At 51.1% G+C, this 19,280-nt stretch overlaps 1 protein-coding gene across 1 annotated transcript in view; it reads left to right on the forward strand.

Moving 5' to 3' along the window:
- Window positions 1-467: 467 nt before the first annotated feature.
- Window positions 468-19,280, forward strand: part of Pitpnm3 (PITPNM family member 3) — an 89,871-nt gene continuing 71,058 nt past the window's right edge. Inside the window, exon 1 of the mRNA XM_090349358.1 lies at window positions 468-560. Within this exon, the coding sequence (XP_090205484.1) occupies window positions 539-560 (22 nt within the window). The 5' untranslated portion in view covers window positions 468-538. The remainder of the gene's footprint in view (window positions 561-19,280) is intronic.

Below are 19,280 nucleotides of genomic sequence, written 5' to 3' on the forward strand. Positions count from 1 at the left end.
GAGCGGGTGGGGAGGCTGGAGCGGGGCTGGTGGCCGGGCCCTGGGTCCCCGCTCCTCCAGCGACTCCCTTCCTGGCTCGGTGGAAGCCCCCAGGCTCGGGGTCTGCGGCGGGCCGACCTCCTCCCCCCGGAGGGTGTCTGCCCCGTCCGCCGCGCGGGTCCCCGCCGTGGCCGGGTCTGGACCGCGGCGTCTCGGGCTGCGTCTCTCCGGACCTCCGGCCCGTCCCGATCTCCGCGGCCGTGGCCCGGGGGCGGCGGGGGCGCCCTCCTCCGCGCGGCCCTCCCCGTTGGCGCGCACGGGTGGCGGGGACGGGGGGTGGGGGGGAGCGGCGCGGCCGCCGTTCGGCGCCTTTAAGGGAGCGGGAGGGAGCGGCGAGGCGGCGGCGGCTGCGGTGGCGGCCGCCGCGGCGAGCGGGGCGGGGGCGCGGGCGCGGCGCGCGCGGAGTCCGCTCGGGGGCCGGAGGCGCCGCGGCGGCCGGGGCCGGGCCGGGAGCGGCGAGGAGCGCGGGCCGCGCAGCGGGAGCCCCGCCGCCCGGGACATGGCCCAGGCGGGCGGCGCAGGTGAGGGCGGGCGCCGGGAGCGCGGGGCCGGCGGCGGGAGGGGGAGCGGGGCGGCCCCGCTCAGGTGAACCCCGCGGGCAGGTGGGCGGGGGCTGCGCCGGGGCCGCAGGGGGCGGCGGCCGGGCCGGACCTGGGCTGCCTGGCGAGGGGGCTCGGCGCGCGCCCCGCGTCCTTCCCCACCCCCGTCACCTCGCGGGACACCGCATCCCCCGGCTAGCAAAGGGCTCGGCCCAGCCGCCCCGCGGGCCCCCCAGCCCCGGAGGCCCGGCGAGGGCACCCCGGCGGCTGTCCCGCGGCCGCCGCCCCGTCCCACGCCCCGCGTCGCCGCCCCGGACGCGCCCCCTCGCCCGTCCCGCCGCCCTCCGCCCCCCCACGACGCGAGCCTCAGGTGCCGAGGGGGAGGCGGGGGTCCCCGGGCGCTGCCCTTCCACGGGCTCGTCGGAGGGAGTGGGTGTTAGTCGTTCGTTCATTCATCCAATCAGACGTTCATTCACTCACAGCTCTGCTCGGAGCGGGGCGGACCGGGCGCCGGGATCGGGTGGGGACGGACCGGCTCTGGTCTGCGCCCCGGGCGTCCCGGGGGCCTCAGCCTGCCGCAGGCGCAGCGCGGCCGGTCCTGGCTGTGAGCTGGGCAGGGGAGACTCTGCCATGAACTCACACCCAGCCCGTGACGCTGGAGGTGCTGTGCCAGCGGGGGGGGGGGGGTGGACCAGGCGCCGGCCTGGAGTGAACCCCACTCCCCCACCCCTCAGGCATGGCCGCGAGGATGAGTGTGAGCTCACCTGTGTGTGTGTGCGCGCATGGCCACACCGGGGGTGTGAGCACCCTGGGCCAGAGCAGGCCCTCCCCACCCCCACATGCTGCCCGGCACTGTCCTGTGCACACCCCGCTGGGCGGCTTAGGTGCCCGGGACTGTAGACTCCCCACCCCACACCCCAGCTCTTGCCAGAGTGGGGCTGGTTGTGCGAGATGCAGAGCACATCTCACCAGCCCCTCTCACCTCCTCCCAGTCCCCCCTCCTTAAGGGAAGGCAGAGTGAGATGACACCGGGAGGCTGGAAATGGCTCCCGGCCTCCCTCCTCCTTCCTCTGGCCTGGGGCTCTTCCCAGCCCTGCCCCTGTCCACTGACCGCCCTGCCTGTGTGTGCCCATGTCTGGACACGGTAGGCATGGTTGCAGCGATGGTTGCAGGGTCCTGTGTTCCAGGCAGCGTGGTGAGCCCTTTACAGCACCATAGAAAACATCCACTTAGAAATCACTCCCTTCAGGTGACCCCAGGGGTCTGGACAGAGTCCTGGACTCCAGGGCAGAGTCTGCTGACTCTGGGGATTTTCCCCATCAGTGCCCTGCTAGGTCAGCCCCCTTGCTGAGTGGGTGTGCCAGCTGCTGGCCCCTCAGGCTAGGCCTTGGGAACTTGGACCAGCACCTGCTACTATGTGTGGACACTTTTCCTATAGCAGTGCGTTGCTTGGCCTTTCCCTAGGGCAGCCCAGACCCCTTCTGTGATCTACCACCCGTGCTCTCTCCACTGGGAACCTTTCCTTGTTTGTGTTTGATTTGTTCCGGGGTAGAACCCAGGGTTTCACATGTGCTAGGCAAGTGCTCTGCCTCTGAGCCACCCCCACCCCACCCACCCCAATCCTTTCCCAAGGACTTCTGTGAGATAGGGTTACTGCTGGGCCCCTTCCCAGCTCTACCAGGGACCTAGCATTTTCTAATAGGCCACCCACCCACCTAGCTCACTTTCTGTTTATCTTGTTTTAGTGTCAGTCTTGGGGGCTTGAACTAAGGGGCTGGCTCTGTCCCTGAGCTTTATTCACTCGAGACTGGCACTCTACCACTCGAAACACCATTCTACTTCTAGCTTTAGATAGTTTTAAGATTGTTATTATAAAGGTGATGTACAGAGGGGTTACAGTTACGTAAGTCAGGTGAAGAATACATTTCTTTTTAGACAATGTCACCCCTTCTCTCACTCTCTCCCAGTTTTCCCCTCCCATCCCACCCCCAAGTTGTATAGTTCATTTCAATATAGTATCCAGTGATCACCACTGCTGCATTTGTTCACCACTTGTCTCTCTATTTCAATGCCCCCCCCTTATCTTCCCAAAGACAGAGAAATGAACAAACAAGACAAAAAGAAAACATAAATGGTGACAAAAAACACAAACCTCTTGTTCCCATTTCCTGGAGTTTATTTAGGTAAATATTACTTTGTATGATCAGATGCATTGTACCTTTGTGTTCCTCTCCTAAGACTATCCTCCTTTGGTGTCATTGAGTATGAAGGCCTAGCGACTTGTATAATTATACCCCGATATTTTAGATCTAGCTTCTGCATATAAGAGAAAACATGCAGTGTTTGTCTCTGAGCTTGGCTTACGTCACTTAATCTGAATTGTTCTAGGTCCATCCATTTCCTTGCAAATGACATATTATTCTTTCTAATGGCTGTGTAAAATTCCGTTGTGTATAGGTACCACATTTTTTGGATCCACTCATCTATTGTAGGACATCTGGGCTGTTTCCACAACTTGCCTATTGTGAATAGTGCAGGAATGGACATGGGTGTGTAAGCGTCTTTATGGTATCCTGGCTTTTTGGTGGCTAATTGGAGAGTCTCACGGACATTTCTGACTGAGCTGGCTTTGAACCACAATCATCAGGTCTCAGCTTCCTTAGTAGCTAGGATTATAAGTGTGAGCCTTTGGTGCCTGGCTTCCTTGTTCAAACTCCTCACCTTGGAAATTTCAAGTGTGTGGTTGTGAAGGCTCAGAGATCATCTCCTCAGCTCAGCACAGAGAGCCCTGCAGGTCAGGAGCCCACATCCCTCTCTTTATAGTTGGGGAAACTGAGGCCGAAGGAGAGGAAATACCACAGAGAGGCCTGGCTGTTCAGTAGCATCTACTTTCTGGGGAGGCTGTGGGATCCTGCTGGGTGAGTGAAGGGCCTGTTTCTTTTACAAACTGGCCAGTAGAACTCCCACTAAGAGAAGAGATAAGGGTTTGTAAAAGAAACTCAGCAGACTCCAGCTCATCCTATTGTGATTCAATGAATGACACCCCTGGAGTTGTGGAGCAGCCAGCCTTGGCAGTGTTTGCAAAAGTTCAAGGACTGTCACAGAGCCAAGAGAATCCAGGTATAAGAGAAAATGGATGTAGTAAGGTACATTTTCAGAAGGTGGATTAAAAGGGCTGCTACCAGTTCTTAATTTTGGGAGAGATCAGGAATCACTAAAGTACCTTCCCCACCCTCAATCTGTGTTTGGGGACAGGGATTAAAAAAAAAAATCTCATGTTTTTTTCCCAGTGGGTAAGAGGATAGAGAGATATGGGCTAGAACCTGAGACTTTATTTTTATTTCTTGGTGCTGGTACTGGGCTTGAACTCAGGGCTTTGGTGCTGTCCCTTAGCATTTTCCCCCAAGGCTGGTGCTCTGCCCCTTGAGCCACAGCCCCACTTTTAGATTTTGCTAGTTAATGGAAGGTGAGAGTTGTATGGACTTTTCTGCCTGCTTTGGCTTTGAACCTGGATCTTCAGATCTCAGCCTCCTGCGTAGATAGGATTACAGAAATCACTGGCACCTAGTGTATGGATTCTTTTTTTAAAGGAAATGGTCATTCACACTACAGAACCTCCTTTGAACCTTTTGCACCCTCGCTGGCAGGCAGGCAGGCAGGCAGGCAGGCAGGCAAGAAAGAAAGAGTGAAGGCTGGCTTTAACCTAGGAGATAGGTGTTGAAGGCTGGCAGAGTCTGGACAGAATGATAGGAAGGATCAGGCTCCAGTGAGGGCTGGTAGGTAGGAAGGGGAAGATTTCTCAGTGGTCATGGGCTGCCATGCACGGGGCAGACAGAAAATGCCTAGACTAAAGAGATCTGGCTGTGTGGCAAATTCCTAGAGTCACCTCCAGAAGAGAGGAGCTGGGAGGGTAGAAGAGAGGAAGCTAGAGCTGGTTGTTTCTACGGAGCCTCTCCCCTGCCCCCGAGGCCTCCTGGGAGGCTGGAGGGTAGCCAGCTGGGCAGAGCTGCCTTTGTTGGGAAGGGTTTTGTTCTGGTTGCTGCCAGCTATTGCCCATCCCTTTCTGGGTACCTCCTTGTGACCCTCTCTCTGCACGCACGCAGGCAGGCAGGCCTGGAGTTGCCAGGCTAAGGAAGAAAATATCTGGGAGCCAAGAGAGTCTGGGGTGCTCTGAAGCCCAGCCTGGAATGTTTGCAGAGACCTAGCGGAGGTGCAGGGCTGGGCCTGGCAGCTGGAGGAACCAGTTTACTGAGTTCCCAGGTGTGGGCCTCTGCTCCAAGGGGAGGAGCCAGCCTGCTGGAGTGCTCCAAACCCCATCAGTAAAACAGAGAGCCTACACAGTCCAGACACGCATGTTCCGAGTCCTCCATTCACACAGGGACACGGAGGCCTCCCTATCGGCTCAGGGTCACAGCAAGCCCGGGCCTTGCATTTCCCCACCTCATCCTGTGCCAGTTCTCCCAGGCCCCTTGCAGGGGTTCCCCAGAGCTGACCCAGACCACAGACTCCTGGGTAGCCTGGCACATGGACCACAGCTAGTACTCTCTGAATGTGGGGCTAATATTGGTGTCGTCATTGAGAAACTCCCAGGCCTAGAGACCTGGCTAGCCTCTCTGTATATCTTAAAAGAATGCTGCCTTATGCAAGGGAATGCACATGCACATGCTCACACGCGTACACACACACACACACACACACACACATACACACACACGGTCTCAATCCACCCCTTTCCTTAAAGCTGCCTCCAGGAAGTCTTCCTGGATTATACTCTCTTTGATCTGGGTATGCTGGGCATAGGTCAGCACTCTGTCTTCTGTGAAAACACAGGTCGCCATGGCAGATGCCTGTAGGCCCAGTGTGAGGCCCTTTTGGCTTCCCAGTCCTGGCTATGGCATCAACTGCTTGAGCAAAGGTGACCCAGCTCAGGGTGGCCCTGATTCTAGCATGTGGCTCTGGGCCTGGTTCTCCTGTAATATGTCACAGGCCCTCACGACATAGCCTGTGTTTGTGAGTGCCTTACTGCTAGACAGGATGTGGAACACAGAATGTGAGGGCGTGGCTAGTCTCTGGTCTGGAACGGTGAGATATTCTCATATACACAGGGCTGAACATACTAGGGTAGTTGTGCTTAGTTATGTAGGGATTGTGCCCAGCAAAGAAAAGGGTAGTCCTCTGAGATCAAGGTCAGAGAGACAGGCTGGGTGACTGGAGACTGCCTAGACAGAGCTAGCTGCCTACCAAAGATTCTGTGAGGTTCTGGGCTTAGAGAGGGGCATAGAGTCAGGGTTTAGCGTCCCAGACAAGCTTCCAGTACCAGGTCTTGAATTCAGGCCTCATGCTCTGGCTCAGCTTGCTTGTTCTTGGCTGAAGCTGTACCCACTTGAGCAATGCCTCCAGCCTGGCTTTTGTGCTCTGTGTGTGTGTGTGTGTGTGTGTGTGTGTGTGTGTGTGTATGTGTGTGTGTATCCTGGGGCTTGAACTCAGGGTCTAGGTAGTATCCCTGAGCTTTTTCTCTTAAGATTAGTGCTCCACCACTTGAGCCATCGTTTGCACTTCTGGCTTCTGGAGATGAGAATCTCATAGACTTTCGTGCCCTGGTTGGTTTTGAACCATGGTCCTTGGATCTCAGCCTCCTTAGTAGCTAGGGTTTATAGGGATGAGCCACCAGCTCTAGGCTAATAGCCTGGATGTTTTCTGGTTATTTTGGAGATGGAGTCTTGGGGGCTTTTCTGCTCTGGCTTTGAACCTCCTCCCTTTAGGACTCAGTCTCAAACTGGAAGCCCTGGACACACAGCATCTGTATGAGGCAGAGACAATTGTCCTTTCTGTTCTATGGATGAGAAAACAGCATCCTAGAAGGATTAAATGTCTAGTTCTTGTATCACAGTCAAGTGGAAGACACAATTAGAATGAGCAGTTATAGCCCTTTTATTCTTGCTATCAGCGTTCCTAGGAGTTAAACTATTGGATAAACTGAGGCTTAACCGGCCCTGGCTGACCTTGGCGTGCCTCACTTTGGGTCTCATTTGGTTTGTTTTTTGTTGGTCGTGGGGCTTCAACTCTGGGCCTGGGTGCTGTCCCTTGAGCTCTTCAGCTCAATGCTAGTGCTCTACCACATTGAGCCATAGCACCACTTCTGCTTTTCTTGAGGTTAATTGGAGATAAGAGTCTCGTGGACTTTTGTGCCCAGGCTGGCTGTGAACCGTAATCTTCAGATCTCAACTTCCCAAGTAGCTAGGATTATAGGCTGTGAGCCACTGGCACCAGGCTTGGGTCTCACTTTTTGAGTCTGTAAATGGGCAAGAGGAAGAAGAGCTTGGGGCCAAGGGGTGGGGAAGGGTGAGGGAAGGGGCAAAGTTAGGGTGCACTAGAAGTTCTATGTAGCTCTGACCTGTTTTATCACTCCTGGGCTCTCCCTCTGCACACAGTGGGGCTTTCCCTGGCCTGCACTTAGTGGGGCCTTTCCTGGCCTCTTGGGTCTTCCGCAACACGGATGGGTAGGATGGGGGCGGGGGTTAAGAGCAGGGGTGTGTGTATCAGTGGTCATCCCTTCTAGGGGTCCTGAGCCTCAGCGCACCCCCAGATGTTCAGCCAGGAGTCTTGTACAAGGGAGTGGCCAATAGCCACAGTGGAAGGGCTGAGGGTAGGAGTGGAAAGGAGAGCATGCATAATAAATGAGTTGGGGAAATCAAATGAGATCTGAGCTCCCCACCCACTCCTGCGAATCTCTGTTCCCTCTCTTTGAAAATTCTTATTTTCTAAAGAAAAAGAAAATGCTAAATTGCACCCCGTTTTGCAAACTAATAGGAGCCTCAGTGAGTCACTCGGAGGTAAATGCCACCTCCAGGGTCCCGCGTGCAGTGCTCGCCTGAGGCCTGCACAGCTGTGTGCTGTCCACGCCCCCCCCTCCTGCGCAAGCGTGCTAGGGCCTCTCCACCTGACAGGGTTGGGCTTGCACCTCAAGAGGCCTGCCTGGCTGTGTGGCCACCACCCCACGGGGTAACTAGTGTGGGGAGGGTGGGCAGGGGGCCTCCTGCTTGTCTTGACTCTGGATGAGAGCTGGGGTTTTAGTGGGAGTTGGGGAGGGGTGGGGTGAGGTTCAGGCAGCTAGACTGCTTCCTTAAGGCTTCTGGGTAGCCTATGGGCAAGGACAAAGCCCCCTGTCTCCTCTGTCTCTCTGTGTCTCTCTCCCAGCCTGTTTCCTCACAGACGTGGGGCAGGAAAGGCTAGTTGCAAGGAGGTGCTCCACTTCTCAGATGACCTGTCATTTGGGAGGGAGGGGAAGTAGTCTGTTAGCTGGGGATGCCAAACAAGGGTTGAAAGCAAAAATAGAAACTGCGTTGGGCTCTGTCTGGGAGGGGCGCTGTGAGCCAAGAGGCCTCTTCCCAGCGTCTGCTGCTACCGCTCTGTTTGCTCGGCTCTGGATGTTTGCAGAGCCTGTCACATCCTGCACTCCTGCCTTCCGTTGGGACAGACTTGGATGTGCATGGAAGGGGGCCTCCAGGCAGAAGGATGCGAGCTCTTTGTAGCAGTCTCTTTCTTTCAGACTGAGCATTCCTGGGTATCTGCCACTCAGTCTCCTTTCACCTTTTCTAGATTGTTCTAGTTGGGGCCTACCTTTCTTAATTAGAGCTCCCTTGGACTCTGCTGTGGCTTCGTGTACTTTCTGTGCTTCCCCCTTCCAAAGAGGGCAGGCCCAGCAGAGCAACTCAAAGTTGGAATTGTCCCTTGTGGCAAAAGGAGCTATTTTGAGCCTTCCAGCCTGGCATGGGGAGGGGGGAGTGTTTATCCTTTGCTGGGTTTTTGTTGTTGTTATTGTTGTTGCTGCTTGTTTCTTGAGTAGTATGATCTGGGGCAGTGATGAGAGCATTATCCAAACCCCTTCCAGGGTCCTGCTGGAAATTCCTAGCTCAGTAGTTTTGCACCAAATGGGGTCTGGAGGCAGAGATGACCTTGAGTCTTCCTGGAGTGGCGGGATGGAGGAATTGCCCACACGAGGTCACAGTGACCCTTGCTTGGGCCTGGAGTGGGTGCTTGCCGTTGCTGAAGGCTAGAGGCAGCCTTCCATGCTGTCTCATTGGGGTCATAATCTCAGCATAGGTCTGCAGCATCCTGCAAGGAAGAGACTTTGTTTCCATGCTGCCTGCCCATCCTCTGCTTCCCTGCATGGATCTCGAGCCTTGATTCTCTGATACTCTAAGGGGGTGGGGGGTCTTGCTTTGATGGGAGGGGGTGACTTTCTCTTTCCTGTCTTCTGGGCTGTCCCAGACAGTCCCAGGAGCCCACAGATAGCAACTCCTGTCAGTGGCTGGGTGGTAGTTGCTGTGGTACTCTCCCTTTGGGGATGGGGGTGTGGGGAGAGCCTCCTCCGTCTACAGAAAGAGTCTGTGAGACACAGGGGGGACATTTGGGTTTCAGGGAGGATTGTTCCAGAGAATTCAGAACTGTTGGGGACTTAATTGGCAGAGCAAATTAAAGTACAACAGATAGCCAAAGCTATTAATCACTAATTATCTCCTAAATAAGGTAATTAATGGGTATTTAAATGGCATATTTATGAGATACCAGCAGGTCTTCAAAAAGCACATCTTTCCCAAAGCAACTGCCATGGCTGAACTGCTCTAAGCAGACCCGAGAGTTCTAATCCCTATGTCCCAATGCATCCTGACTCTGTCTCCTTAGAAAAAAAAGCAAGATGGTGGTGGGCCTGACATCTTCCTCGTCCAGGCTCCAGTTTCCCATCTTGAAACAGAGATGTTGACTCGTCTTCCCTGATCTCCCCTGGGCTCTATGAACTTACAGGAAACAGCCATGAAAGCCCCTGGTCACATATACAATGCCATGTGGAAATATCTCTCAAGTTATTTAATGCTACCCAGGACTATGCTGGACACTGTATTGTGGCCAGGATTGGGTGTGTCTGCCTCGTGTTTTCACTTGGTTTGTGCTTGGGCTGTAATTCCATTCATTCATGACTGAGCTTGAGGTTCAGGCTGGCGGTCTGATCTCAGGCAGGACCTGAATTGCTGGCAGGCTAATTGTGCAACTTGATGTCCCAGCCTCAGTCTTGAATGTAGAACTCATGGACTGACAGGCCTCGTTGATTCCTTCTGGGACCTCCGGAGGCCAGGTACCACAACAGTCAGGCCCGCCCTTCCTCCGGTTCCCTGAAACAGCGCAGCACACAGCTCATCAGTGGTACATCTCACATTTTAGGAGATAGTTAGGACTGTTTCTATAGCAACGAATCCCCAACTGGCACTGGGTTCCTTCGATAATGCCTTTTTCTGGAAGCAGCTTCTCCAGGCATTTCATCCCTTCCTAGATGGTCCCTTCAAGGCTCAGCATGGGCTGGTTGGCCTTGGACTGTTTGCCCATTCAACCTGGCCGGGACGAAAGCTGAGCAACAGTGTTCTCTACCAGCCCCTGAGCCGGGAGAGGCTGTGGGGTCAGAGAAGGCTCCTTTTAGTGATCTACCCAGAGAGAACCAACTGCCTCATGAACTGGGCAGGGGTGAACCAGTTGCCAGTGGAGCTGTGATCCACGCAGAGGTGGCTGGGGCAGGGGAGGAAGATGGAAGGTCTGAGAAAAGAAAGTGTCTCAGTGGCTCATGCCTGTAATCCCAGCCCTCCAGGAGGCTAAGATCTGAGGATCTAGGTTTGAAGGCAGTTAGGGCAGGAAAGTCTGTGATACTTGTCCCCAGTTATTCAGCAAAAAAGCCCAAAATAGGGGCTGGGAATGTGGCTTGTTGGTAGAGTGCTTGCCTAGCATGCATAAAGCCCTGGGTTTTGATTCCTCATGTACCACGTACACAGAAAAGGCTGGAAGTAGTGCTGTGGCTCATGTGGTAGAGCTCTAGCCTTGAGCAAAAGAAGTTCAGGGAGGGTGGGTGCCCAGGCCCTGAGTTTAAGCTCCAGGACTGGCAAAAAAAAAAAAAAAAAGCTAAAAGGAGGGATGTGTTGTCAGGGATGTGTCTCAAGTGGCATAGTGAAAAAGCCAAGCAAGAGCCAAGACCCAGTGTCTAAGGCCCAGAACTAGCATAATTAAAAAGAAGGGCAAATTTAGAAGGTCCTTCAATGACAGAATTGTGGAAAGTTTAGACTGGCAGGATTCAGGGGCTGGGAGTCACAGGTGCTGGCTTAAGTAGCTCAAGATTTGGGAGACAGACAAAAGGCAATTCCTTGGGGTTTGGATGGAAGGGAAGAGAAGGGCCAGATGAGATAGGGGTTCTTGTGACAGGACCAAGAGGAGAGAGGTCCATACTCTGACGCTCCCACATATGAAAGAAGCAAAGGGAAAGCCCTGGGTTGACCCTGACGGTTTCATTTAACAAACCTTGGGCAGTATCAATGGAGATTTTCTTCCAATATCATGTCCCCGCACTGCAACCCTACACATTCATTGCAGAAACTTGGCAACAGTCATTGGTAAACACCTAGGATGAGCTTAGAACCAGGCAGGGGAGTGGGATCATGGCTCCAGGAGGGAGGAGGAAGGCCGGACCCTAGGACAGCAGGCCTCCAGAGCTATCCAGACCCTCCTCAGGCCCGTGCACCACCAGGAGAAGCCATGAGCAGTGAAGTGGCTTCTAAATGTGTGTGGCTGTGTGGGCTCCCCATGGTGCAGGGAGCCCTCGCTGCCCGGTGGGATCCCTGAGATCTGATCATTGCAGCCACATCGACTGCCAGGCCTGGGCTTGTGGAGCCTGCCATTGTTGCCTCTGTGCGCATGTGCGTGTGTGCATGTGTGTGTGTGTCTGTGCACGTGCCTTTGCATGCGCCCAGGCAGCCATGTCCTTCCTTATCTCCACTCTACTTCAGTCTGGCCAGCCATTCCTCGCCTCTTCCTCGAGTTTCTCCCCAAGGAGGCGGGCATGGCACACCCCCGCTGTGGTCCTGCTCACACAGATGTGGCCTGCATGGGACTTGGCACAAGGACCAGGCTTCCTCCCCATCTCTGTTCTGTGCTTCAGGTGGGAGTCAGGGCAGGGATGGGCCCCTGAGGCAGGCAGGGACTGGCCCAGCTCCTCTTGGGGTCCCCCTGGATATGGGCTGCCTGGGAAGAGTGGGCAGTACTTCTACTCCTTGCTTTCCTGTGCTGGTCTTTCCTGTTTCTGAGGGTGTCTTTCCCTTTAGATGTTGCTCCCCAGATAAGGCAGTACGCCCATCCAGAAGTGACTCTGTACTCCATCCAGGGGTCTCAGGCTGAGACCTCAGGCCAAGCACTCACCAAGTTTAACTTGCTTTGGATAACTGACTAGTGGTGGTGAGGAGGCCATGCTTAAACCTGCCCTTTTCTCCTGTAGCATTTGGGAGGTGGTGTGCAGATGATGTAGACAGACACATGTGCGTGTGCAAGCACACACAAGCACCAACACACACATTCAGACCCAGTGACAGATGTCAGGCCAGATAAAAGATTGGAATCTGTAGACCCAATGGGCAGATGGTTCTAGAACTGGAAGCCCTCAGCATGAAGACAGGGACCCCATCACCACCACCCCAGGAGGACCTAGAGACCCACCTCTCACCCCTCACCCAGCTGGCCAGCAGGTGGACCAAGAGAAGGGGTGGTGAGAGAGGAAGAGCCAGAGAACCCCCCTCCCCCCTCCCCCTCCCCCTCCTCCTGAGTGCTCACACAGGAGCCCTGAATGGTACTACAGTTTGGACTTAGGCCTGGGCGTGGTCCTTTGGCTTTTTTCACACAAGTCTCACATGTTACTCCTTGAACAACAGTTCCACTTTTGGCTTTTGGGTGGATAATTGGAGATAAAGTGTTTCATGGACTTTCCTGCTCAGACTGGTCTTGAACCCAAGATCATTAGATCTCAGCTTCCTAGTTTGATGGCCCATGCCTGTGGTTGGGTGAAGAGTTTTTGAAGAGGGAAGACCAGGGGCTGGTCCAGCATTAATACTAACACAGCTGACCAGTGCTCTCCCATGAGTGATCCTGTGTTCTTATCATCTCCCCTCAGTGGACCCCATCTAGTATACAGGCTACTGTTACGTTGTCAGACATTTATAGAAAGAAAGAGGAGGTGTCAGAAGAGATGGGGAGAAAGAGGGTTTATATCTTTCTTTCTTTCTTTCTTTCTTTCTTTCTTTCTTTCTTTCTTTCTTTCTTTCTTTCTTTCTTTTCCAGTCCTGGTGCTTGAACTCAGGGCCTGGGCACTGTCCTTGAGCTTTCTCAAGGCTAGCACTCTATCACTTGAGCCACTGTACTACTTCTGGCTTTTTCTGTGTATGTGGTACCGAGGACTCAAACCTAGGGCTTCATTCATGCTGGTAGGGCACTCTACCACTGGGTCACACTCCTGGCCCAGGGCTCAGTTCTTTAGAATTTACACTTGGCACTGCTGGAGTGATGTGGGGTGTGCACTTCATCTTGGTCTCCCCGCAGGACTTGAGCTTGGGGAAAGTTCCACCTAGGCTTTCCAGCGCCTCAGCACAGTGCTGGCACGGGAGCAGAGCCGAGCACAGCAGCCCTTTTGCTCTGCCATATCCAGCTGGGAAAACTTACTCCTTCAAAGGAAGTAAAACAGGTCCCCTGCAGCCCTGTTCTCTGCCCCAGCACCCCCCTGCCTTGCTCTGGGGGGGCCCACAAGGGCCCCAGCACCCCACTTCCCCCCACCTCACAAAGGCTGACCCACACATATGCATGCTGTCAAGGATAAAAGCCTACCCTACTGGGTGTAGTGAGCTGCAGACATGGGCCGCCCATCCATGCCTTTGATTCTTTGTGCCTCAGCCTCTTGCTGGTCCCCCCGCTATTCAAACTCAGGAACCACATAGGTTTCAACAAACCCGCAGCGAAATCCATCACTTTGTAAGCTCTGTCTCTGTCTCTCTCTTTCTTGGTGCTGACGACTAAACCCAGAACCTCGTCTACTGAGCTCAATTCCCAACCTCACTTCTTGCTGTTTCCCATTCTAAAACTCAGAAACTGAACAGGGTGATGTCACTCTCCTTGACATCTAAGTGCATACCTTTTATGTGTAGCTTTGGACAACACAGGACATTTGCATATTAATATGCTAAAACAGTAAAAAATTCTAATCTCTACTAGGTGTGTGTGTGTGTGTGTGTGTGTGTGTGTGTGTTTGTGTTTGTGTTTGTGGTAGGGGGGGCAGAAGTGACAGCTAGAAGGGCCATGTATTGGGGCTGGGCGTTTGGCCTAGTGATAGAGTTTTGCCTAGCATGCACGAAGACCCTGGTTTGATTCTTTGGTACCACATACATAGAAAAAACTGGAAGTGGTGCTGTGGCTCAAGAGCTCTAGCCTTGAAAAGGCCCAAGGACAGTGCTCAGGCCCTGAGTTCAAGCCCCAGGACTGGCAAAAATTAAAAAGAAAAAATAAAAAGAAAGAGAGCCATGTTTTTGGGCCTGCTTTTCCCTCCATGGCTCAGGAAGGGAGCAGTGCTGGTGTCGGGGGAGTGATGGGTGCTATGAGCTGGGCTGCAGTACTCTATCCTGGCTGTGGGGTTTATTTGGGAGGGTGGTTGGCCTCCATCTCCCACTTGCTGATAGACACCTACAGTGTGACATATAGATGTCTCAAATAGCAGAGTTGACAGGTTTCTTATAGTGCAGATGGGGATACTGAGGTAGGGACAGTGCTGATATAGGAACTGAGGCAAGAGACAGGGGCTGTGTGCCTGGCAACTTAGGCCTCTGTCCCAGGGAAGTGGTGCTCTGCATGCACGGGGCTTTTCCTGGTTTCCAGTGATCAGTGAAGATCTGTTGCAAGGTGCACTCTTACTTTATCTCTACTGAGAAAGAACCAGTAGTGCCCAGGAGAGCATCACATGTCCACAGTGATCCAGTCTCAAAGGTGTTAGAAGGAAAAACAGTATATCTCACCTAAAATAAGACACTAAGAAAAATAAAATACATGTGCGGTAAAAACTGAGTTTTTCCCAGTCCTGGGGCTTGAACTTAGGGCCTGGGTGCCGTCCCTGGCTTTTTCACTCACAGATGGTACTCTACCATTTGAGCTACAGGTTTTTGGCTGTTAATTATAGATAGAGTCTGCTGTAGTTTCCTGCCCAGATTGGCTTCAAATCGTGATCTTCAGATCTCAGCCTCTTGAGAAACTGGGTGTGGACTACTGCTGCCTGGATCCCTTCCAGATATTATTATTATTATTTTTTTTTGCCAGTCCTGGTGCTTGACCTCAGGGCCTGAGCACTGTCTTTGGACACTTTCTGCTCAAGGCTACCACTCTGCCACTTGAGCCACAATGCCATTTCTGGCTTTTTCTGTGTATATGGCACTGAGGAATCGAACCCAGGGCTTCATGCACGCTAGCTGAGCACTCTTCCTCTAGGCCATGCTCCCGGCCTGATGTTTTAATATTTTTATGAATATATTTATACAATTATTTTGCAAAACTTACTCTGTGCTGGTATTATTTAAGATTTTTGTGCATTTTCTTTAATCCTTGCAATGAGCTGTGGGGCAGATGTGGAAGTACTGTCTTTTGCTACATGAGGAAACTAAGGCACAGAGGTGAAGCCACTGGCTGGATGCCACGGAGCTTCTGAGAGGCGAGGGCTGCGTTTGCATCCGGGTTTATTAAACCGCAGAGCTTGGGCTCTTCACCAACATGCTGTCTGTGTCCCTCACCCTCTAGGAATAAATATACTTTAAGAAATGGGTCAAGAGCTAGGCACTTGTAACTACTGCCTAGCTCTTCAGGAGGCTGAGATCTGGAGGGTCGTGGTTCAAAGCTAGTCTGGGAAGGCTAGCTTTGCAAAGTCTACTAGATTTCATCTACAAAATAATCGGCAAAAAGCTAGGCTGAAAGTGTGCTTCAAGTATCAGAATGTCAGCCAAACAAGCAAATGGAGTAAGTGTAAGTTCTTACCTCAGTCTTGATACCCCCCCACACAAGGTCAAGCCCACTTGTAATCCCAGGTAATAAGGAGTTAGAGATGGAAGTCTTGAGTTCCGGGGCAGCTCAAACAAAAACGTTGGCCAGACCTCATCTCAAGCAATTAGCCAGGTGCAGTAGCATATACCTGTAATTCCAGCTAAATGAGAGGCATAGCTTGGAGGATTCTGGTCCAACGAAATGCTAGCTGAAAAGTGAGACCCTATCTGAAAAAGACTAAGGCAAAAGATAGCATATCTGCCTGGCAAATGTACGGTCCTGAGCTTAAACTCTGGTATTGCCTCCCACCTTGAAAAACAAATAAGGTCAAAAGGGGTTAGAGCACGGTGGCTCATACCTGTAGTCTCAGCCTCTCAGGATATGGAGCCTGGAAGGAGTATAGTTCAAAGCCAGCCTATGCAAAAAGTTAACAAGACTATATCTCAACAAATAACCCCCTTCTACATTCATGTCTTATTATTATTATTATTATTTATTAATTGTCATACTCATCAATGTAAGTCTATATTGCATGCAATATTTGGCCTTTTCTTTTCTTTTATTTTTTGCCAGTCCTAGGGCTTGAACTCAATGCCTGAGCACTGTCCCTTGGGCTTCTTTTTCTCAAGGCTAGCACTCTACCACTTGAGCCACAGCGCCACTTTTGTCTTTTTCTGTGTATGTGGTACTGAGGAATAGAACCCAGGGCTTCATGCATGCTAGGCAAGCACTCTACCATTAAGCTGCACTCCCAGCCCCAATATTTGGCTTTTTGAGCTTTGCTTATCTCACTCAGCATGGCAATCTTCAGTTCTACCCATTTTCCTCAAGAAGCATCATTTTCTTCTTCTTCTTTTTTTTTTTTTGTGGTTGGATACACAGTCCATTTTCTTTATCCACTCACCAATTGTTGGGGACTTAGGCTGGTTCTGCAGCATGGCTGCTGTGAGTGTGTACATGAGTGTGTGGGGTCCCTATTGTGTGCCCACACACTCCTTTAAGTCTATGATCTGGCCTAGTGTGGCTATCTGGCAGTGATTCTGCTTTTGGTTTTCTTTTTGAGACACCTCCACACTGATTTCCATAGTGGGGCACAATAAGGATCCCCCACAAAAAGTCCCGTTCTATATCCATGTCCTCTCCCGTGTTTGTTCTCTTGATGATGGATTGCCACTCTGACTGGGGTGAGATGGAATTTCAGTGTTTATTTTGTGATTTGCATTTCCCTAATGGCTAAGCATGTTGAATAATTCTTCATTTAGCCGTTAGCCGTTTGTACTTCTTCTGAGAATTGTCCAATTCATTTGCCCATGTATTAATGAGCTTGTCTGTGCTTTTGTTGTTCAAATTTCCAAGCTCTTCTTATGTTCTGAATCCTTCATCTGATGATTCACTTGCAAAGACATCCTCCAGTTCTGTAGGCTGCTTCCTGACTCTGGAAAGCGTGTCTTTTGCTATGCGGAATCTTTCTCCTTCTTTCTCCTCACTTACCAGTTCTTGCTCATACTTTCTGGACAGTTTGTAGTCCTATAACTACAAGGGTTCTCTCTGAGTTTTCTTGCAGCCATTTCCTGCAGGTGTTACATTAAGATGCAGTTTTCATTGCTTTTTATACAAGGTGAGGGACAGTATTGAGCAAGTTCCAGCCTTCTGCATGCAAATATCCAGTTTTCACAGTGCCATTTGTTGAAGAGATTGTCTTTTCTCCAATGTATATTTTTGGCTCTTTGGTCAAAAATCAGATGGTTGTAGCCATGTCAGATTATTTTTGGCTCTTTTGTTCTATTCCATTGATCTGCACGTCTGCTTTTGGAATCAAACCATGCTGATTTTTTTTTTTTTTTGGTGACAATGACTCTGCAGTATAATTTGAAGTTCAGTATTGTGATCTTCCAGTATTTTTTCTCCCCAAAGGATTGCTTTGGCTATTTGTGGTCTTTTGTGTTTCTATATGAACTTAGGATCCATTTTTAAAAATTTCCATGAAATGTGATATCAGGCTTTAGATAGAAATTACATTGACCTTGTAGGTGGCCATTTTTTTTTTCAAAATAATTCTGCCAATCCATGAACATGGTAGGCCTTTGTATCTTCTAATGTCTTCTTTAAGTGTTTTCTTCAATATTTTATAGTTTTTTTTATCATAGAGGTCTTTTACTTTCTTAGTTAAGCTTATTCTTAATTATTTAATTCATTTTTTTTTTTTGCCAGTCCTGGGCTTGAGCTCAGGGTCTGAGCACTGTCCTTGGACTTTCTCAAGGCTAGAGCTCTACCACTTGAGCCTAAGTACCACTTCCGGCTTTTTTCTATGTATGTGGTACGGAGGAGTTGAACCTGGGTCTTCATGCATGCTAGGCAAGCACTCTACCACTAGGCTAAACTCCCTGCCCCATTAATTCATTTTTTGAGACTATAATGAATAGGATTGTTTTCCTGATATCTTCCCCAGTCTGTTTGTTGCTTATATATGAAAAAGCCATTAATTTTTTTTTTGTTGTTTGTTGGTTTTGTATACTACCACTTTGCCAAGTCTGTTAGATCTGGGAGTTTTTGGTGGAGTCTCGAGGGTTTTTTTAGGCTAGAACTATGTTATCTGCAAATAGAGTTAGTTTGACTTCTCCTTTCCTATTGTATTCCATTATATCTTTGTCTTGCCTTATTGTTTAGGCTAGCAAGTCAAGCATTTTATTGCATAAAAGTGGGCAGAATAGACAACCTTCCCTTATGCCTTTTAAAGAAGTGGCTTCTGTTTTTCTCCATTTAGTATGGTTTTAGATAAATACTTCATTAATGCTTGTTGATTTGTGCATGTTGAACCATCCTTGCATATCTGGAATGAAACCAACTTGATCTTGGTGTATGGATGTGTGTGTATGTGTGTGTGTGTTGAACTCAGGGGTTGGATACTGTCTCTTGGCTTTTGTTTTGTTTTGTTTTTAGTCATAAGGCTCGAAATCTGGGCCTGGGTGCTGTCTGTGAGTGATCCAGCTCAAGGCTGGTGCTCTACCACTTTGAGCCACAATGCTACTTCTGGGTTTTTTGTGGTTAATTGGAAATAAGAGTCTCCTGGACTTTCCTGCCCAGGCTGGCTTTGAATTGTGATCCTCGGATCTCAGTCTTCTGAGTAGCTAGGATTACAGGCAAGAGTCACAAGCACCCAGCTGTCATGAACGTGTTTTTTGAATTCTGTTTGTAAATATTTTATCAAGGATCCTTGAATCCATGTTCATCAGGGAAATTGGTGTATAATCTGTGTGTGTGTGTGTGTGTGTGTGTTTGTGTGTGTGTGTGTTTGTGTGTTTGTGTGTGTGTGTGTACATGTTCTTGTTTGGTTTTTGGTATCAGGGGAATGCTGGCTTCACAGAGTGAGTTTAGCAATATTCTTTCCCCTCCTATATTACAGAATAATTGGGGGAGCATTGGTGTGAGTTGTTTTTGTAAAGACTTGGTAGAATTTGGAGGTGTACAATCAGATTTTGATCTTCTGGAAGTCCCCACATTCCATGCAAGCAGAGAGCCTGCAGAGAATCCTGCACTTTCCAGTCCTGTGTGAGCTCTGCTCAGGCCCGGGCTTCCCTTGTGGTGGTTTGGGGGAAGAGTTCAAGACACGAGATGATGATTTTTGATGTCCTGTTCCAGCCTGTGCTGGAGAAGCCTTAGCCTGCACCCTGTCTTTGTGGACATTGATGATAGCTGCCCAGCAACCAGACACTGAGCCGACAGTATTTCTTCCTCCTCCTCTTCCTCCTCCCTCTGCTCCTCCTCCTCCTCCTGCTCCTCCTCTTCCTCTTCCTCTTATTCCTCCTTCTCCACATCCTCCTCCTCCTT

The sequence above is a fragment of the Megascapheus bottae genome, chromosome 17 (assembly GCF_031878675.1).
Source record: "Megascapheus bottae isolate mThoBot1 chromosome 17, mThoBot2.hap1, whole genome shotgun sequence".
NCBI lineage: Eukaryota > Metazoa > Chordata > Mammalia > Rodentia > Geomyidae > Megascapheus > Megascapheus bottae.